This window comes from Xenopus laevis, chromosome 2L (assembly GCF_017654675.1).
Source record: "Xenopus laevis strain J_2021 chromosome 2L, Xenopus_laevis_v10.1, whole genome shotgun sequence".
Lineage (NCBI taxonomy): Eukaryota > Metazoa > Chordata > Amphibia > Anura > Pipidae > Xenopus > Xenopus laevis.
Window position 1 is genome coordinate 84,487,119 of NC_054373.1, and position 21,726 is coordinate 84,508,844.

Below are 21,726 nucleotides of genomic sequence, written 5' to 3' on the forward strand. Positions count from 1 at the left end.
GATAAAATTAACCATTGTAAGTGCATGTGATAGTTAGATTGTTAGCTCTGCTGGCAAAGAGACTAATATGAATGGTGTATAATGCCTGCAAAGTGCTGTGAAATATGTTGAAGATTATAACTAAATAATGATAATTGTCAAGATAGAGTGTCCATGGACCTAGTTAACCTATATAGTATCCCTAGATAAAGAGAAAAAGATCGAGTAGGCATGTGATAGAAAAGAATATGACTAAAGAACAAGCTGACGGGATGCAGCATGTAAAGCAGCTAAATTTTGCTAAAAATAATAAATCCCTAGCCACTTCTAGCACTATTCATTCTTCATTTCTCTTAAAACAATAACATGATCACAAGCCCAGTCTAGTGTGACAAAGAAGACAATAAAAATATATGTATATTTTTGCCAGACTTATTTTGCAGTTGCCACTCTTATACCTTATAAGGAAGCACATCGATTAAGCAGTGAGTGTAACATTGTTTACACTCCCCTTTGCCTCTGCAGGTCCAACTCTAACAGGATGCTATACCTTTAAGGAAATCTCAGGAGCCTAGTACGGAGGGATCATGTGATGGCTGATTGATTGCAACACTGTTGGGAGCTAGTAAAAGCTGCAAAAGCAGATTAAGCAGAGGTATATTCAAGGCAGGAATGTGCATTTTGGATGACATCCTATGCTGCAGTCTTCATCACACTGGGATAGTGCTGGGGAGCAGATTGCGAGAGCTTTTCAAGGGCAAAGGGGTGATGCTGTGAATGAGGAATTATAATGTGGGGAGTGAATGGTACTGAAGATGTCAAACGGGATCCTAACAAAGACATGGTAAGTAGAAATTTGATTTCTTTTTAACACAAATTTAACACTTTCAGGAAGGCAACGGCTGCTGCATCTAACAAAGGTTTTCACTTTCTAACAGATGCTAATGTGCTAAAGTAGTAGGGATTCATTGTACTAGGGATATGACTTATCTGCTGTCCTGCAGCTGGTTTGACATCTCCCAACATCCCTCCGATAGCAAATGCTTGTAGTTTGGCGTCATTTCTGTATAGTTTGAAAACATGAGTGTATTATAAACAATGGGCTTAGGAGTATTGATTTAATTTAGGGGACTTGTAATGTCAGATAGTAAGCAGCATCATGAAAATAATAATTATAACAGATAGGCTGTGAGTAAGGGTTTGCATATTATAACCATAACTAATAGGCTCCCACTGCATTGTGGGACTAACATGCTCCCACTGTGTTGTGTGATGTAGGGATGAGCGTGTAGTATCAGACCTGGTACATCACTATCGCCTTACCAGACAATGGAGCTGTTTGATTGCTAACAAAAGCAAAGCCATTCCCTGCCTGTCTCCTTTTCACTGGCCGCTCTCGGGTGTCACAGTTTTCTCTGTTTTCTCTTAAGGACAAGCCATTATACAGAATGAAGCACATTACTGTGTTAGGCACATTGCTCAGCAGGTTAATTATAGGCATCTCTGTACCGAAACATCCAGTTTTCAATGGTGTAAAATTATGGGATAAATGTGACCTGTTTCAGACAGCTTTTTCCCAGCTCTGATTTCCCTGTTGCCTGACGATAGGAAAAGTGTAAACTAATGTATTCAGGATAGAGAGCAAGGTGTGAACGTGGGCTCAGTCTACTGTATGTCCCTGGGTTTTGGACAATACAAAGAACAAAGTACATATCTTTATAATGTGTACAGCTAAGGATGCAACACCAAAATTTAGGGCAGTTCATGAACAAAGCAATGTCAATATTTGGGTAATGAATCTTTACAATTTGGGAAACAATTCAATGTGATCCACTTCCAGACTGACCCCAAATCCTGTTTAACGAATTAATCATGAACGCGATACAGTAAGCCTCTCACACCAGGCATCCCAGTAATTATTGTGACATTACACAAACTAGGGAACCCCTTACTTGCAATCCACGCAGCCCCATTTTATTCATGACACTAACATTACTACAACATAACAATATAGAGGGGAAAATTGTTTTAATGAATGTCCATAAAATTGACAGATTTAATCTGCAAACCTTCAGTAAAAGCAGCACACAATCCCATCACAGAGGTACTTGTGGGTATTGTCTTGTCAGTTGTCAGTAATGTCACTGAAGCACTGACACTTGGAGGGAAAAACACGAAGGGCAATTATAGGAAACAGTGTGAGAATACAGACACTAGTGATGTATCAGGGCTGCATTGTACCACTTAATAACCACTATTTGCCTCCTGTAGTGCAGATATCTGCTTCAAATGAAGTCAGGTTTGCTATGTGGCATCTCACTGTTTTGAAATCATAATAAACAGGACTCAGTCATTTGGCACTGCAATGCAAATCAGTCAGATTTCCCACAAATTTTGAAAAAAAATATTTAGAAATTACAAATGGATCCAAATAAATTTGTGCATCTCTATATAAGAACAGTTTTTGGCTAACCCATAGTGGGCCATGTAGTTAATTTCAAACGTAGCATATTTGCTCATACACTAATGAACCTAGCATTTTCTTTTCTGGTGACAGTAGACTCCCACCTCCACAAAGGTTAGGTGTATTCAGAATGTAATATTGTCTGTTTGCAGCAAACAGAAAAGCAAATTGCATTCAAATAAGCCTGATTTCCTGGAATGGAACCAAACAATCTAATATATGGTGAAACTGAAACCCCCTGGGAGCCCCCAGTCAATCAGCAAAGAGCAAAAAGTAGGTAACAGTTTGCTGTCATGCAGTCCCAGCAGCTAGGTCTGATAGAGTGGCATACTCTATATAAATGAAGTGTAAATGAATGTGGTTGAGCCAAATACCTTCACTGGGATGCTTCAGTATCCAATTGAAGTGAAGTGATCTGCACCACTTTTTAAAGGTACAGATCAGAGCCTAGTGTTGATGCAAAATGGTATTGAGCTAGGGATTCTTTTCTATGATTACTATTCCACCCCTTTTTTTTTAGACACAGAACCAGTTTCAGGGCCTTTGTCCCTTGCACTGAAGTCAGCCATCAAATGTACTAGCTATATAGCCATAATGGAAGCAGAATCATCCTTAAAAGGATACGAAAACCAGAATTATCTTTATACATCATAACATTGTCTTAGCATGCTATTTATCATTTTGCCATAAAATCATTGGCCCGATGCTTTTTCATTACCTATTTCCATGTTCCTCTATGAGGAGGCTGCCATATTGTACAGTAGCAGTCTGTTAGCATTAGAAACCTTAACTGACAGGCTAAGAAGGGACAGTCAGGTTGGCAAAACAGTCAGGTTTAGGAAGTTCAAGTATCAATTACTTACAAAATCAGATTTAATGTATATTAATATTTAGGAGTAAGAGTAGTGTTTTAGTGTCAATATCACTTTAAGGTCAAGCAATTTACAGCCCCAATAAACTGCATTGCTAGCAGGTCTGGGGTAATTTGTATGAAGTCCATTGCCTCAGATTGCTGGCCTGACCATGACTTGCAAAAAAAAAAAATGTTGGGTTATCTTTGGGCAATTCCCTTAATAGCTCTGCTGCACTTAATAGCTCTGCTGCACAAAATGCAAGTGTATATTCACTGTATAATCTGCCTATCCTGCTTTGGGATAAGTTATAGCAGTCCCGTCAATTTGTGAGTAATAATCAGTATAAAAAATCTTGTCTTTGAATCGGCACAGGCAAGTGAGCTGAGAATGTTGCTTCCTCCCTGAATTTTCATTCCAATTGAGGCAAACCTTGTTTCATCAGCTTGCCAATAAGGATTAAGCCAGTTCAGAATATACAACTTTGTCTTACTGATGTTATGCCTATGTGCAACATTAAAGTTATTGTGTGTTTTCAAGCTGGTACTCTGAGAAAAGATGTTTCACTAGAGGAGGGAAATTAAAGATGTATGTGGGATAAATGTTGAATGATGGAGATCTAAATACATTGCTCAGAAAAGCAACTGGTTCAGCCCCACTATTAAGAGGGGCAATCTGTCAATGTGTTATGAGTTGGGTTAGACCCAACAAGAAGCATTCCTCACTATGCCTCTACTCTGAACAAACACAGATCACAGTCAGCCACACAGTCCCAGGTGCCTGTATGAAGCCTTTAAAAAAACAATGTTGTTTTCCCTATTAAAATATTCCCAATTAATATGCTATTAAATGCCACTCTGAACTAATATCATTTGAACACTGTTTTAAAACAAGTATGATGGTACAGAGTTTTAAATTGACACTCGTGAAAACAAATGTTTTAATTAGGCTAAAGAACAATTAAACTGAAAACATGGAATTTACTATGTCAATATTTTTAGCACCTTGCATGGCACACTTCCTGTAAAAAATGAATAGGATGTTCAATATCAATTAACTAATTAGGGTCACCTGAGCAATGTGAGCTCTGATTCTATGTAGGACAAGTGCACAAAACATCTTTGTTCTCTGCAAAAAGCAATGCTCATGGCACCGTAGGGGGATTCATTATGTGTCTGCATACAGAATTATCCGTGCACTCATTAACTGTTTGTGTGTGTGCAGCTGTACATTGGGAAAACTTGCTCATGTGAGTTTAACATCTACATAACATATTGTAGGGGTGAGATTCATTTGTCACTGTCATTGTACTCAATGTAAAAGATTATTTGCTTAGCTTATTACCTGCCTAACAATGTTCTGTATTATCCTGTGGTCAGCAATGGTTAATGAGCTGCCAGCATCATTCCACCCTCCACCCCCTATGGATTTTGCTGGCAGCTGAATTTACAAGCAAATATCAAAGCAAACACTTATATCTACCCATGTAGGGGACTATCGACCACATACTGTGAAGACTTTGCCTTTTGTGATATAAACTCAGAAGAAAGTTCACTTTGTGGCCCTAGCTTGTGTTTGTTTGAATGAGGATGCAATGCAAGGATAATAATAAAGGGCTAAAAAATGTATTTCAGGGAGAGTGAATAAAAGCAGTGTTTAGGGCACCCCCACCTGTCACAACCCCAGACCCCGGCTAGACCCACTGCATACTTCTTGTGTTCTGCAATGTGAAATGTGAAATTCTGCAATGTGAAATGAATACACCAACATTTGTTATACACGTCATTTATATTATTACCAGGTGAATTATTGGTTTTTGGCAAAGGCTTGACAAATGTAAACTTTGGCAACATAGTAAATATGCCCCACTGTGTAAATATCTTGTATGCATAATTGTAGTCATATATGTTGGTCATTTTGAGTTGCCATCATTGTCCCATTCATAAGGGGTATTGGATCTCATGCTGCATATTTTCCCATGCCTCCATATCGCCATAGAAAAATCTCCCATCTAAATAACAAACAAGACCACAGACCAAAATAAAATCAGTCAAGCCGTCTTTTTTACAACAGTTTTTCCGCAATTCAGCTTGGTTAGTCATATTTTAATGCTCTTCCACATACAGTGGCTCATAAACACTGAATGCGCTGTTTGTGGTACAGCATAGAGTTACAGCAGTGATTGGCTTACCGGTGGAAGGATCTAATTAGGGCAAGTTCAGGTACCTGCATGGTACAAAAATAATTGCTAATAAATGTGCCTTATAAAATCTCTACTCTATATATAAAATACTAATGCTGAAACCTTTTGTGACTAGTTTTCCTCATGATACAGCACTTTATAAATTGTATCCTTTGCCCTGAAAAAAACAAAATCAGGTTTTTTTTGGTACCACAAAAGCACACCACACTATTTAAAAATACTAATAATACTTTTAAATGGTGGGAAATACAAGCTGTAGTTTAGATTACACATGGGGGCCGATTCACAAAGGGTCGAATATCGAGGGTTAATTAACCCTCGATATTCGACTGGGAATTAAAATCCTTCAACTTCGAATATCGAAGTCGAAGGATTTTAGCGCAAATAGTGCGATTGAACGATCGAAGGATTATTCCTTCGATCGAACGATAAAATCCTTCGAATCGAACGATTCAAAGGATTTTAATCCAACATTCCAAGGAATATCCTTCGATCAAAAAAAGTTAGCCAAGCCTATGGGGACCTTCCCCTTAGGCTAAAATTGAGTTCGGTAGCTTTTAGATGGCGAACTAGGGGGTCGAAGTTTTTTCTTAAAGAGACAGTACTTCGACTATCGAATGGTCGAATGGTCGAACGATTTTTAGTTCGAATCCTTCGATTCGAAGTCGCAGTCGTAGTAGAAGGTCGTAGTAGCCCATTCGATGGTCGAAGTAGCCCAAAAAACACTTCGAAATTCAAAGTTTTTTTACTTCGAATCCTTCACTCGAAGTTAGTGAATCGGCCCCATAATGTATTCCAAAACATATACCTACAAGCTATTGCAGTGTGTTGTTACTGGTGCAATTCATATAGCTCTCTATACTAACCAGTAACAGGTGTAGAGGGGTATTTTGATAAAGGGTCTTGAATTCTTCAGCAAATGCAATGCAAATCACCCTTATTGTTTTTTTTTTTTGCATCCTTCACTGGTTAGAATTTTCTGTGCAATAAGAAAAAGGAAATGTTCATGACTATTGCAGTGTCCAGCCTGAACAGCCAGTACAAGCCAGTAAAAACATGTATGGTTATTTGCTACTGTAGTCAAATAGCAGAGCAAAGTCATTAGTGTGTACAAGCCCTAAATTAGTGTTTCCTCCACAAAAAGCATGTCTACAGGAGGTTTAATTATACTGCACAAAATCAAGATCAATGAAAAGCTTTGGAAATGTTCAGAGGACATCCCATGGGGTTAGAGGGACAATGATAAGAAATAGAATACTGCTTACGATTTACAGTCTGGCACAGAAATAATACATGTTGCAGAAGCTCAAAGTCTTAAGGGCATTGACAAAGGGAATTTTCAAGAGTTTGCCAAAGATTTTAACATAAAAAATCAACTATCGTAATTTAAACTTTTGGCTACTTCCATCTTCTGCTTCAATAAATTGGGCCTAGAAAGAGGAGCAGTACATCCCACCGATTATAACATTTATTAGACAGATACTGCTACCAATTTATTTTTTTACTGCAAAAGTATTAACTGGATTTGGATTATGAATCAATAAATGCACCTAAGGAAGATTGCCCACGGTGAAACATTTAGATTGCAAGACAAAAATGTTTTAAATGGAAAAACCACTACTACATGAGTTGCTTGTAAAAATAATATTAATCAACTATTTCCCCCATATCTAACCCCCTGACATCCCATACATGCTAACTGGATGTAAGCAGCCCCCCCCCCCCTACATCCTGGTACCAATCCTGTAAAACACCTATGAACCTGATTTGGGTCTCTTTTACACAAACTGCTACCAGTAACTTTTTCTCCTTGGAAAATATAAAGAAAAAAGCACCAAATGTACTTTTTAAGAGGCCTTATAGAGAGAGATGATCAGTTGAAAATGATACAATCCAGGAAAACGGTTAAGAAAAGAAAGTTAGGGTAGTTTCATATTTGTGATGAAGATACCAGACACCTGAATAAATTGCTGAGAGAAATAAATATTTCTTAAACAGTGCTATAAGCCTTCTGAACACCTCATGGGGCAGTTTATCAAAGATTCACCGTAGGATTATCCATTGTAACAATTTAAAACTGTTATTTCCTTCTAGTTACAATGATAATGGAATGTTACCCATCTCTAAATATGACGACCAGAGTACTGCTCTGATTTATTGCATCACTGTCTCAATTTATGGGCCATGAAGTAAAGTAACAATTATTGCCTGCCCATAAATATGTCACACTCAGAGTGAGCTGACGCAGCTGAACACCTGTCGGTGTAGTATAGCTCTGTACTTTTACTTTCACAAAATGTTCAATGTTTTTTTAAATATGTTATATACTACATATAAGTACTTTTACAATTGCTTTCTGTTTTTATACATTTTTATGTTTGTTTTTTTAATGTATCATTTAAAAACCATTTCTGTTAATATCTCCTTTCTTGGTAGTGATAGTGTATCACCTACAGTCGTTTATTAGTAAGTTCCTAAGGTCATTTGGGACTTAATAAATTCATGGAATTCTTTTCTTATGTATAATAGCCTTTTTTATTTTTAGTAGGGGGCTGCATTATTTTTATAATCTACAAGTGTCTGTGTATTGCACAATATTAGTTATGAGGTAAAAATATGAATGAATCTCCGGTACAATTCTTCCAATCAGATATCTACTCCTGATTCTCCACAAGTTTCATTACTTTGTCCCCTACTTAGATATGTGATCAGCTTCCCTGTGAAAACCTCACTAACATGCATAACTCCCAGCACCTTCATTTGTATAATTCCCCGCACCAGCCATCCCTCCTCTGCTTCCCTAAAATTTTCAATGCTAATGCTGCTGCTTTTTCCACCCAGTTTCCCATCCATCTCCCAGCACCTTCACTGCCATGCCTGCCTCCAAACACCAGGCCTCCTGTTCCCCTCTCCACCATGCTTCCCACCCATGAACATCTGACTTCCCTCCCTCACCAGCAGCTATATTTTCTTTCTTGAATGACAGGACACGGAGCCCTTCACAACTCTTCTTATCAAGTTTTCTCTGTGGCCTCGCTGTTTTTTTTTTTTTGTTTTTTTTAAAGTACACAATTGATAAGGTCAAAAATACTTTGGACAGGTCATGCAAGTCATAAATCTTGGTTTTGCACAAACTGTTCTTTTATTCACATTTTCAAGTGCTCCATGATATACCGTATGCAATCTGGATAATGATAGACAATGGTTTTTATCTGCAAATCTCTTTTTAAGAGATGCATAAAAGCTGTAATATATGGCATTGCTATTTATTTATTTACTCTGTACGTTGATTTGTTGCAACTTATTATGAATGCTTTCTTTATTGGTATTTAAATAACTTAGCTCAAGGGTGGATAATAAATAATATCTATCTGTACACTCTCCTTCCCAGGTCGAAGCTTAAGGAAGTCTCTTTGGACTGAAGCAGCATGGGAATCCCAGCCTCGCTTGCTGTTTACATTGTCTTCGAGGCGGTGATAGCTTTGATTTCTGTATTTGGAAATATACTGGTAATCTGGGCTGTGATTGTCAACCAAGCCCTCAGAGACACCACTTTTTTTTTCATTGTGTCACTTGCCGTGGCTGATATTGCTGTAGGTGCCTTGGTCATCCCACTCGCCATCATAATTAGCATTGGACTGGAAACAGAGTTTTATAGCTGTCTTATGGTGGTCTGCATAGTCCTCATTCTGACCCAAAGCTCCATTTTAGCACTACTTGCCATAGCTGTGGACAGGTATCTTAGAGTCAGGATCCCAACCAGGTCAGTATATCAATATTTCGGATGAACTGAAAAATTCTTAATGCTTTTATATAAGTTGATTCTAGAAAACCCTGAAATTTAAATATCTCTGGCAATGTTAAAAACATAATGTTGCATTACATGAGCAATTGTAAAATCCTCTGCCTTTGTTAAGGCTTATACGAATAGATAGTATTTTGCTAATCCTGTTTCCAAAGAAACACAGCTATCAGAGGTGTATTTACCATCTAAAAAAAACCCTTCTCTTGCTGCCAGATACTTTTTTTATCAAATCCGGCAGCATAATTGGTGGGGGTAGGAGGTTCTTGGCATTGTGTCAGGACGTCATGCAGATGGTCACTCACATTGGTGGCCTGAATATGCATCTGCAGACTATACAGGATAAATATTATGTAGTGATCTTTCTGAATGACAATTAGAGACAATAAGATCATTAGGAAAATGTATATAAGTAGGCTGAATGGAGAAACCGCTGATTATTTGTGTAAATATTTGTTTAAATTTGCTTATGTTATAGAGCTGTAATTCTCGAAACTGCCTCCAGAAAAGGGATCCAATACCTGTATTAAAACTCCTGACAGAACAGCTTAGTTTCTTTTAACATTCAGTCAATGTAGCATTTATAGTAATGTATTTAATTTACATTACGTTTAAAGCATTGCCATGTCTGTTCCTCGGTAATTTGGAAAAAAATAGTATATTGTAATAACAGTAGCAAAGTTTGCTTCAGGTATTGTAACACATAGAGACCCATAAACAGTTTGTTTTCAATCAGCAACTGGAGCAAACTTTACCCCTAACAGTGTAATGAGAAGTTTGCTCATCTCACTATATATTTTAATTACAGCGCTTATTTAAGATACACCCAAGTTATTGAGCTCAGATTAAACAGAAGGGTATACCACCCCTTTCATAGGTTTTTCAGCAGGTGTGCATATCCACATCCATGTTCACATTGTTAATACATTTATTTGGCAATAAATTGAGTGCAATGTTTGCTTCAGGTGTAGTAACCCATAGCAACCAACTAGCTGTTGCCTTTAGGTCAAGTAACCCATAGTAAATGCTTTTGCTGATTGGTTGCTATGGTTGCTAGACCTGGAGCAAACAATAGGCCTGTTAATCAAACCACTGCTTCCTGAGGTTGAACCTTTTTACTGAAAATGTCAAATTACTTACTAGGGAAAAAAGGAATATGCTCCTAAAAGATTTCCTAGGTTATCTGGATTTCACATATTTCTTGTTATGATTAGCAACAGCAAAGTGAATATTACATTTATTGTTGGTACATGACAGCTCCAGGGTAAAAATGTTTATATTTTCTCATTAAATAGAAATGGTTAGATGAATATCACCGGAACTTAGTAGCATATTTAATTAAAATTATTAAAAAGTATTGCTTATAGGAAACAAATTGAAGAATGAAAAATGTTAATTATTAGATGGCACACCAACAACGAGGACGGGGTAAGACTCAAATCATACTATATCATTAAGTGATTTTTTATCCATTGCGGGGAGCCCAAGAGGACGTGCTTAATTATGGAATCCCAGTGTAGGGTCCGGGGCACAAAGCACCTGGACCACTAGTTTTGAACGGTCAGCAGCGTCAAGGGTACTTAGAGATACCCCGTTTGGGTTGGATTTCCTGTGCCAAAAATTAAATAAACCGTGTAAATTAGATATAAATGCTGAATTGGAAACAATGGGTGTTTGAATAACTATTAGATGGCCCCTAGTATTCAAACACAGTTTGACGTGTAAGCAATTATGAGACTAGTGACAGAGAAAGAAGAGCAGATGTATGGAACACAATAAAAATGTGAGAAGATAAGGCGCTTCATTTTAGATACGTGAAGCTTGAGGTGACATAGGATATCTAAAAACAGTAACAGATAAAAAAGCAGTTGTAGACAGAAAACAGAAGAAATAACATGTATCGGAGACATTTGACTAGATGGCCTCAAAAATAAAAAGACTTTTAAAATTTTGCTATAACGAGTATTAAAACAAGGTAAATGTTAAAGTTTTTTTGGAAAAAATATTATAAATTCAGTAGTCATGAATTATTAATTACCTGGTTTATTTCAAAATACATGTAAATTAAAACTGATTTGTATTCCAAATATGGCTATAATAAAGTATGTCACCAAAGAGTCATGGCAGATGACAAAATCTGTGGCTTTCTGTCTGAAAGCAAACAATGCTTTGCATTATTTCAAATAGAGCTTATAGTTTAAAAAGCGTTATAATAAAATAGCATCTTTGATATGGAATACTGGACATGGAAAGCTACTTGGTTAAGGCTATAATCGAATTAGCAGAATATTCAGCAAATCCATTTCACAAAAACACTGAAATCTTTCCAAAACAAATCTTTAAACATTGTTGAAATAAAAATTGAAAACATGCTAATATTTATCAATTGTACATTCAAAATACATTTAAAGCTCCTTTTTCATTTTATTTCCATAGAAGCATGAAAAATCCTAGGTGAATTTTTATTTCTCAATTTTATTTAAACCTTACAAGCACCACTTGGCCTGGCACAGTTCATTAAATACTATAAATAATTAAGTTCATATAAACAGTGCTCCTTCTAAGCTGTTTGTGCAAACAAAAAAAATTCTTATGCACAAAGGATTTTGCATTACAACCCATCGTTTTACGTTTATTCTGACCTTCCCACCTCTCTGTGTACAATTAAAAAAATTGTGCACATGGACACAATGAAATTAGAGGGGAAACTGCTTATAAGTCAAGATGTCATTTGAGTTTAGATGCCATGTGATTTCAAGAGCTACCCCAACTCCAGCTAGTTAATTAGCTGAAATTAAGAAGAACTCTAAAGAAAGGAAAATAATTGCTGAATAGAAAGCACAGGTTTAATTAAATCTGCAGTTACACATATGTGCATATATGTAATTGTAGGATCTTTCTAGATGTTTGCAATTTTCCAAAAATGCTGTGATTTTGTACAGCAATCTTTTTTGAGTTATTCTTAATTTGCATAATTAGTTGCTGTTAATTGGAAGCAAAATAATTGCAATGATTACGATGGTGCTGACCTATTTAGTTTTTGTAAGTAATTGAACAGAAATTTAAAGCCACAAATTGTAAAGTGTGTTGGAAATAACAATTTGAAAAAAAATGAGTAACAATGTATGGAAGCTTATAGTTGGCTAACATGTACACGTTATATCTACAGATATGGGACCTGTTAACCAGAATGCTCAGGTCCTGTGGTTTTCCGAATGAGGGATCTTTCTGTAATTTGGATAATCATACTTTTTCTGCTAAAAAAAAATAATTTAAACATTAAGGGGGTTATTTATCAAATTCTAAATTTTTCAGATTATTTTATTAAAAAAGTCCAACAAAACTAGAATGCACGATTTGAACTTATTTATTATTTAATAAATTCAATTTTACTGGATTGGGGAAAAACGTGATAAAATCGAGTGAAAATAAGAATTGTACAATGTAGTACAATTCTAGGTTCTAGCCATCTAGTGTGTGCCATCTAGGGTGTGCCATCTAGCCTATGAGTAAGTGCCCAAAATGCGTTAGGTTTCTAACTTGTCCTAATAAATATTTTGTATTTTTTTAAATTTATTGGCCTTTTATTTTTTGGAGGAACTAACAATTATTGGAATGTTATTGTTTAATAAATATCCACCTAAACAAACCTTTGCCTCCAATAAGGATTACTTATATATAGTTGGGATCAAGTACAAGATACTGTTTTATTATTACAGAGAAAAAGGAAATCATTTTTAAAAATCTGAATTATTTTATTAATTCAGAGCTTTCTGGATAACAGGTTTTCGGATAAACAACCCCATGTCTGTATCAAGATTTAGTTGTAAGATCAAGCAGGCATAAAATATAAAATAAGAATTCAGAGCTCCTCTGATTGGTCAGAGGATGTGTGCTAAATTTTACTTTTGTGCTAAAGTTTTTGAATGAGATATTGCAATGTGTATACACTGCGTTGGGTCTTTCTAAGCAAGTAGTATATTATGCATTATACTTGTTTGGAAGCAGTCAGGGGCATATATGTTAATATTGGAGACAAACAACAACAGTTGTTGTTGCCCATAGCATCCAATCAGAGCTTCTGTTTTCTAACTTATAGGTGAGTGTTCTACAATTTCTGATTGGTTGCTATGATCAACACTACTGGTGATGTTTGTCTCCAATGTTAATAAATTGCTCTATCTCTCTGTTTGTAACTGTTACAAACTGATATTAGCTTTTGCATCTCCCCAAATACATGATGCCTTGTATTGACTACAGTTTATAAATGTAGTGCAATAGTAACATGGTAATTTATGTTGAAGCAAGACATTAATCCACTGAGTTCCATCCACTATAGTTTCACATTCAATCAAAAGACAACAATGAGTGCCCTTCCTTGCATTACCCCAGTACATACATTTCTGCAGAAAACTCTCTTCAATGCACCAGTCTGTGTCCTTCCACTTGACAGCTTCGGTCTATCCCTGTTCTCTTTTCCCTCTCAAAACAGCCGCTCTTTAAGTACAGAATAGCCTATGCTCTCTTACAACAATTTCATATGTACATATATATCAGTCTCTCCATTTCCCTGTCCTATATTTAAAGAAATAAAAAAGCATCCTGGGTGCAGTCCTTAGATCTGTTCACAATATCTGGAATATCAGAATGAAATTCCACTTATACAATGTGATGCATCAGGACTACCTGATGCTTAGTTTGTAACCTAACATGAAACATTGGGATGCCGTTCTTTGTTCTAGAGTAATTGGCAATTCATTTTATTAATAACTCTTAATAAACCATAAAGTAAATATGAGGAACCAGAAGCCCATTAATGTCAGCACAGTAGGAGAAGGTTTAGCACTGCTACCAGAGCAATTTCTGCAATGAGTTTGTATGTTCCTCCCATGCTTGTGTTGGGTTCCTTCCATACTCTACAAACATAACTTAATGTGTGTTTTTTGTGATATATACTTTAGATGTGAAGTGATGGATTCTAGGACTTGACGTGCCTCTGCTTTCCATAGTGGGTGGAAAGCAGCGGGACTTCAAGTTCTAGAATCCATAACTTCTAAAGAGGGACAGTCATTCAAACACTTATTCTATTTTGAAGTAATAGATTAATTATTTAAAAGTACTTTATTTTCCAGAGATCTGTTGCACCACCCACTATGAAAAGGGGCTTCAGTGAGGTCCATTACTTTACAGTGGAATAAGTTGAAGGATGGGTAAAGTGGTTTGGCAAATCAGATTTGTTTATGCACCTTTTTTTACATAAGCTCAACTGAATGTGATATTTTCCCCTTTAAAAGATAATAGTGATAAAGTGATATTACTAATAGTTACTGTAGACCCCATGCTTGGTGGTCTGAACCAGCCTGGAGTACTATCTGATGTTTGCTGTGGTTTTCTAATGACCTAGTGATCCTCCAGTGTCCTGGACACCACACATGGCAGTTTAGTAAAATTTAAACTCTAACTATAACTTGCATTTTTTATTCTACTGTAGATGTGTGCTTTCATTCTACTGTAGAGTTGTGCTTTCCAGAACAGTGCAAAGGATTGTCACCCTTACTGTATATGACTTTACTTATCCTTTAATTGGAAATTTGTTGCCAACAGAGAGAGAAAACAAACACAATTCTTGATAAACAGAGTTTAAAACAACTTGGGTTTAGTTCACCACCATGGGCGCATGAGATAGGCACAAACACATGAACAAAAATGCTATAGTTGCTCCTAAGTTTTTTTGCATTAATAAACTTTATGTAAATAAAGTGCAAAGAAGCCCCTAACTTACTAAACTTAAAATATTGGTGATTATTTGCATAACTTTGACTACTTGTGTGCCAAGGCCCTTAACAGAAAACAAAATGTACCTGAACACGTCCTATGCACAAACCATAACCTTTAAAATCTGAAGACAAAAATGTCTTTCTTAATCAAAAAAAATATATATAAGTATTCATAACTAGGGGAAACGAGGAAAAATTACTTATGCAAATGAGAAAGAAAGAAAAATGCTCTGTTTAATTAAGTATGTGCTTTTGTGGCAAATAATGTAATATATGGAAAATAAAAGCAGAAAAAGGCATTTAAAAGATATACGATATATAAACCTATTTAACAAATCTATGTCAGATGCATTGTCTGCTATCCAAATAAAAGCACAAAGATGCTGCAATATAAATCTTGAAAATGCATGACTGCACTGGCTCAAGAGCCAAAGTACTGCCAGAGCACTGACTGACGTTCCAGACACTACATTAATTTAATTAAATGTTGACTTCAAATAAACTAATTGTAAATAATGTAATTGATCTTGTATCCAGCATTAATCAGTACTATGTGCATATACTGGCTGGCTGACAATTTTTGGAAGAGTAATCAAGAACCTGGTTGGGAACTCTGGCTCAAACTAATAATTAGATAATGAATTTTCTCAATCGGAATTAAGATAAAAAAAACAACAAATTTGAATTTACTGGCTTGCTGGCACTTAACTGGAATGAATACAAATTAATAATGACTTGGCTCCACTTACCTGGAATTAAAATAAAAGGATTCTAACTTTATGTGCATCTCAATTAAATATATCTTTATATTTCCAGGTAGCATTATTTATCTGCATTTCTTAATACTTATGAGTAGCCACTACTTTACAGTTCCTTGCAAGAGCAATTCATTAACTTTCACCCATAGACTCAAGCGAATCACTGGTCTCAGGTAAAAACAAATTAATGCCTAAGCTAAGAAATGAGCTCATTAATTCTTCATAAAATGAAGAAATCACATTTTCATTAATTAAGGCATTAAAGGAAAGGCGATTGCTGTCCATGCCATGCAATATTAATGGCACTATTGGTATGAGTCACAAAGGTCATATGAGCCATAATGGTGTTGTTGCTTAAAAAACAAGAAAAGCTAGCGTGATACCTTTTATTCGTTAATTTAGTTGATTGCACACATTTGCTTGACTGCTTAGGTCTCTTCTTTAGAGATGTTACAGTAAGAAACTTAAAAGGTTATTTCACCTTTAAAGGAGAAGGAAAGGTTAAAACTAAGTAAGCCTTATCAGAAAGGTCCACCTAAATATACCAGTAAACCTTCAAAGTAGTGCTCAGTCCTCTGTCAAAAGAAACACAGCATTTCTTTCCTTCGATTGTGTACCCATGGGCTTCTGTATCAGACTTCCAGCCTTCAGCTTGCCCCGGGCGTGAACATGCTCAGTTTGCTCCTCCCCCTTCTCTGCTGTATACTTAGCCCAGAGCTATAAGTGAGCAGGGAGAGACTCAGACAGGAAGTGATGTCACGCCAAGCTAATACTGCAGCTGCTATCCTAAACAAACAGAGAGCGTCTAGAGCTTTTTACTCAGGTATGGTAAAACATTGTACCGAATAAATATAGCATTCTATCCTGCACTGTTGCAGGTAATCTATTGGCAATAAAATGCCTCTGTAGCTTTCCTTCTCTTTTAAAGGAGAAACAAACCCTTAATAAAATTGTATGTTTATGTAGGGTAGGGTTTTTTTATTAAGGGTTTGTTTATCCTTTAAAACTTTTTATATTCTAGAATGTCCCATTCATAGCAACTTTCCAATTGGTTTATAGTTTATTATTAATCATTTGCCTTTCTTTTTGAATCTTTTAGCTCTCAATGGGACCCCTTTAACCAAAACTATTGCTCTGTGATGCTACTTTATTGTTACTTTTTATTACTTTTTATTTTCTATTTTGGCCTTCTCCTATTCATATTCCAATCTCTCATTCAAACCACTGCTTCCTTACTAGGATAATTTGGACCCTAGCAACCAGATAGCTGCTGAAATTCTAAACTGGAGAGCTGCTGAACATAAAGCTTAATAATTAAATAAAAAACACAAATCATATAAAATGAAGACCAAATGCAAATTGTCTGAGAATATTATTATACTACATCATTTTATCAAAGGTTGAATTTTAAATTAATGTGATTTTTTTTTTTTACTCTAATAATTTCAAATATACTCAAAACTCGAATGTTACTGTATCTTATTTAAGAAAAAACGTGAATGTCTAAATTTCAAACGATATAACTGATCCGAAAACTTGAATAGAATAAGAATAAAACTCGATTCGAGTTTTTCTCCGAAAATATTGAATGTCAGGCTATTAACATCTTCAAATGGGACAGCGGACCTCTGCCATTGAATTTTAAATTAATTTGGCAGGTTTTAGGTGATGAGTATTCAAATTAGAACTGTTCCATGGTTGAAGTGTGATCAATCTCACATTCAAATTTACATTTTGAATTTGGTCAAAAAAAACAAAAAACAAATCCGCCCCTAAAAGTTAATTTTAAGGTGACCTACCTGCTAGAGATCCTTTGTCCTTTATTTAAAAAGTTATGGAGTTTTATTTATTAGGCTATATTCTAACAAACTATACACACTTTATCAGTAAAAAGGGGATTATATGCATAGCCTAGTCTATTCATTCCTAACAACTGCCAATAACACTAATAGTAAAAAAAGTTAAACAATTTTGCATCTCCAAATATGGCAACAATATCATTCCTGGATAAACATCTCATTTAGCAAAAGAATTTTCTTTTTTTACTGCCCTTGGGAAAATAGTTAATCTACAAGATCTCTGCACTGACCCCTCATGAATTAGTTTACTGTTATCAAATTCCATCTCCATCAGCCCTTTCTCTTAATAATCTTTCCTTATAAGTTAATGTGATGCTATTGTCCAATTGTGTGCCATTTTAAGCATGCCAAACATTTTTCATGCCCTCAAAATTACTGTAGAGCTTGTGTTACTTAACATATACAGTTAAGATAAACATATGTGACTTTAAAATAGGATTTGCAAACCTGCAAATCTATCTAGCTACCCATTTGTCAGAGGAAAAAAATACTGGATATTTTATATTTCAATTTTATATATGTGCCAGTGTATTGTGTGTGTACAGGTATAGGATTCGTTATCCGGAAACTCGTTGTACAGAAAGCGCCAAATTACAAAAAGGTAGTCTCCCATAACTTCATTTTATTCAAATAATCCAAAGTTTTTAAAATGATTGTAGTTTGTACTTGATCCAAACTAAGATATGAATAATACTTATTTGATGCAAAACAATCCTATTGGGTTTATTTAATGTTTACATGATTTTCTAGTAGACTTAAGGGAAAAATCCAAATTTCAGAAAGACCCGTTATCCGGAAAACCCCAGGCCCCAGGCATTCTGGATAACATGTCCCATACCTGTATAATAAACATTTTTACCAAGAAAGTCATTATACTTACACCAATTCACCCCACACCCTTTAAGCTGCTATTAAAAATGTGTGAATTATGTCTATTTAAAAATAGTACGTTGTAAAATGCAAATTTTTGTTCTTATTTCCTTCTTATACAAATTTATTATGTTCCCCCCACATAAATCTTTTTTTATTTATATACTTATGATTTTTTTTTCTTTTTTTTATCAAACATACACCTCGCCTGTCCAGGGCAAAAACATAGTACAGAAAAAATCATTGAAAATATGTGACATATCATACATTGTATATATTTGGTCCATTAATCCCATACATACAGTACATATGTTGTGCAGGTACATGGCATCCAGCTACTTTTATTGGTAGTGAAAGACATTTACCTTTCTCCCATTTCCCTGATCCACCATCAGTTTTCCAAACTGTCCCAAACTTATTGCCCTGTACTTTCCTTCTATTTCCAGACCTAGTCACTTCCAGCTCCCCTCGATTTGAATGGATCCCTAATTATAGGTCAAGTAGGTCCCAATTATACCATATTTTATCAAATAAATCCACTGTGTCATGCTTCAAAACTGTCAAATAGTCCATCCTCCATAGAAATCTCATTCTATCCAGAAATTACTGTTCTGTGGGGGGTCTGGGGGCTTTGCAGTGTTTTGCAAACAGGCCCCTTGCCGCTGTCAAGATATGGTTAGCCATCCTTTGGGATGGGTTCCTCAGTTTCTATCACCTAAAATGAATACCAATGGGTCTAATTTTACTATTACCATAGTCACTCTTAGTGATCGGCGGATTTGTCCCATTTCGCTTCGCCATGAATTTCACGAATTTTCCGCGATAGTTGACGCCAGCGCCCATTAAAGTCAATATGCGTCCGTTTTCGCAACATATTCGCGGATTTATTCGCCAGCGGTGAAACGGCCAAATTCGCGCCTGGCGAATAAATTCGCCCATCACTAGTCACTCTCTCTAGATACTCCTTGACCATCGCCCAGTATCTATTTAGTTTGCAATACCCCCAAAACATGTGTAGTAGTAAACCCTCCTGTTCTGCGCATCTCCAACAGGTTGGAGTAGCGGTATCCAGAAAGTAGTAGTGGAGTGTGATACCAACCCATTATCACTTTATATATGTTTTCCCTGATAGTGGCCCCCGCATAAATCTAATCATCTAATCATCTATAAAGCATGACTGAACACTTTACATAGATTAGTGAATGGGTTACAAAGCCCTAACCAATAAAGTTATTATGGTAATAGATAATAGGCTATTAATTAAAAACAGAACTGAAACATTGCTTAGAATAGGTTCCTAAAAGTTGTTTTAATGATGGAATCTCTTTATACAGATATGGGATCTGCCAACATGACCATTAACTCAAAGGTTGAAACCATAATTTTGCCTCTTTATAGATCCCTGGTAAGGCCTCACCTTGAGTATGCAGTGCATTTTTAAGTCATCCTTTGTTGTGAATGCTTTGTTAGCAGGTGTTAGAGATCTGTGCAGGTCTGTTTTTGGAGACTTTGTCCAATCTGTACCTGATTACCCCCATCCCAACCTACAAATGCGTCCCCGCATTCTTTTCCCAATCTAGTTACACCCAACCCACCACTGCTTTGTGAATATATTCCATAGATACCTGACCCACTGCAGGGCTCTCTACCTTGCAAAGACCAAACATAGAGTAGCTTCAGTCTCCCTGTTTAGCTCAAAAAATAATAAACAATATGGATTTTTCGTAATTAAATAATGTAACTATCATTATTTATTTTTAAGCGTGCCAACAAGTTACACTACTCTATTCTATTCTGTAGTCTGTAATTTGTACTTATTGGTAAAATGTTATTTACTCTGCACATATCTCGATCTGTGTTAAACCTCATTTTGTGTATTATCAGTTTACCCTGTAGTCCTGCAATTTGTACATTTTATCACACCCCAAACTCTTTTGTAGACAAACTATGTAACTCACTTTGGGGGTTATTTAATAAACTTCCATTTTTTTTCTGGTCGAGGTTTTTTGGGCAAAAACTCATATACTGTATATGTGGAAAGAAAATATAATTTTTCAAGATTTATTATACCCGAAACTGGTATAATTTAAAATCCGAAAATCTGCCATCTCAAACCTGCCAAGGTCATGTAGAAGTCAATAGCAGATGTCCCTTTTACAATTTGAAGATATTGTGATCTGCACTGGGTTTCGTCCGATAAAATCCCGAGTTTTGAGTGTCAAATCCGAAAATTGGTATGATTTTAAGTTTTTACTCTATTTCATTGAGTTTTTTCCCGACCTGACTTTTTTGAGTTATTTTATTGATAAATAAGATAAAATCATGGATGGGAGTTTAATTGAGCTTGGTTTAATAAAAAGATGAGATAAATTCCAGTTTTAGTAAATATCCCCCTTTATGTCGGTAGTTTTCACTCTTGTTCTGCTTTCATCCTGTGCCACAGCTGGCTCTCCCTATATATTTAGATATTTTTAGTGGGAGAGCATTTTGCAATAGTGATTTGTACCTGAGTGGTCTACAAGTGATCTAGAGGAGTTTAAGAAGGAGCTCAGCAAAGAAAGCTGAGTATCTGGTTTCTACCAGAATAAATGGGCTAATTAACATCTTATTCGTTTTACTGCTCATGAAATTAGCTATCTGCTCCAGCAATGCTGCTTGGAAGATATTCTGTTCCACAACTGCAATGTTAAAATGACTCCCATTTGTACTGATTGCCTGCACAGTGCTTCCTAAATGAGTCTCCTTTTTAACCCTCTCATTGCAATTATTATATTCATTTGTTTTCATCTTTGATCCCATATCCAAGCTTTTATACACAAGATCATTTTTTGCACCACCTTTCTCCTCCTGTTTCTCCCAATACACAAATGCACATTTCAAATCCTCTTCCCATAATTCCCTCACTTTTTCATACTTGTCTTATCACCCCCACTCACAACTTGCTCTCCTTTTCCTACTCAAACTTACTCCATTACTCCAGCTCTTACTAACATCTTTAAAGGAATTGTTCAGTGTAAAAATAAAAACTGGGTAAATAGATAAGCTGTGCAAAATAAAAAATGTTTATAATATAGTTAGTTAGCCAAAAATGTAATATATAAAGGCTGGAGTGATTTGATATATAACAAGTCAGTCAGAGCACTACTTCCTGCTTTTCTGCTCT

General features: G+C 35.8%; 1 protein-coding gene across 2 annotated transcripts in view; it reads left to right on the plus strand.

Moving 5' to 3' along the window:
• The first annotated feature begins 510 nt into the window (after positions 1-510).
• adora1.L (adenosine A1 receptor L homeolog) overlaps positions 511-21,726 on the plus strand; it is a 33,611-nt gene continuing 12,395 nt past the window's right edge. Inside the window, 2 exon segments of one of the 2 annotated variants that reach the window (NM_001085844.1) lie at positions 703-823; positions 8,889-9,260. In NM_001085844.1, coding sequence (NP_001079313.1) covers positions 8,926-9,260 — 335 coding nt within the window. In that variant the 5' untranslated portion in view covers positions 703-823; positions 8,889-8,925. 2 annotated transcript variants of the gene reach the window in all.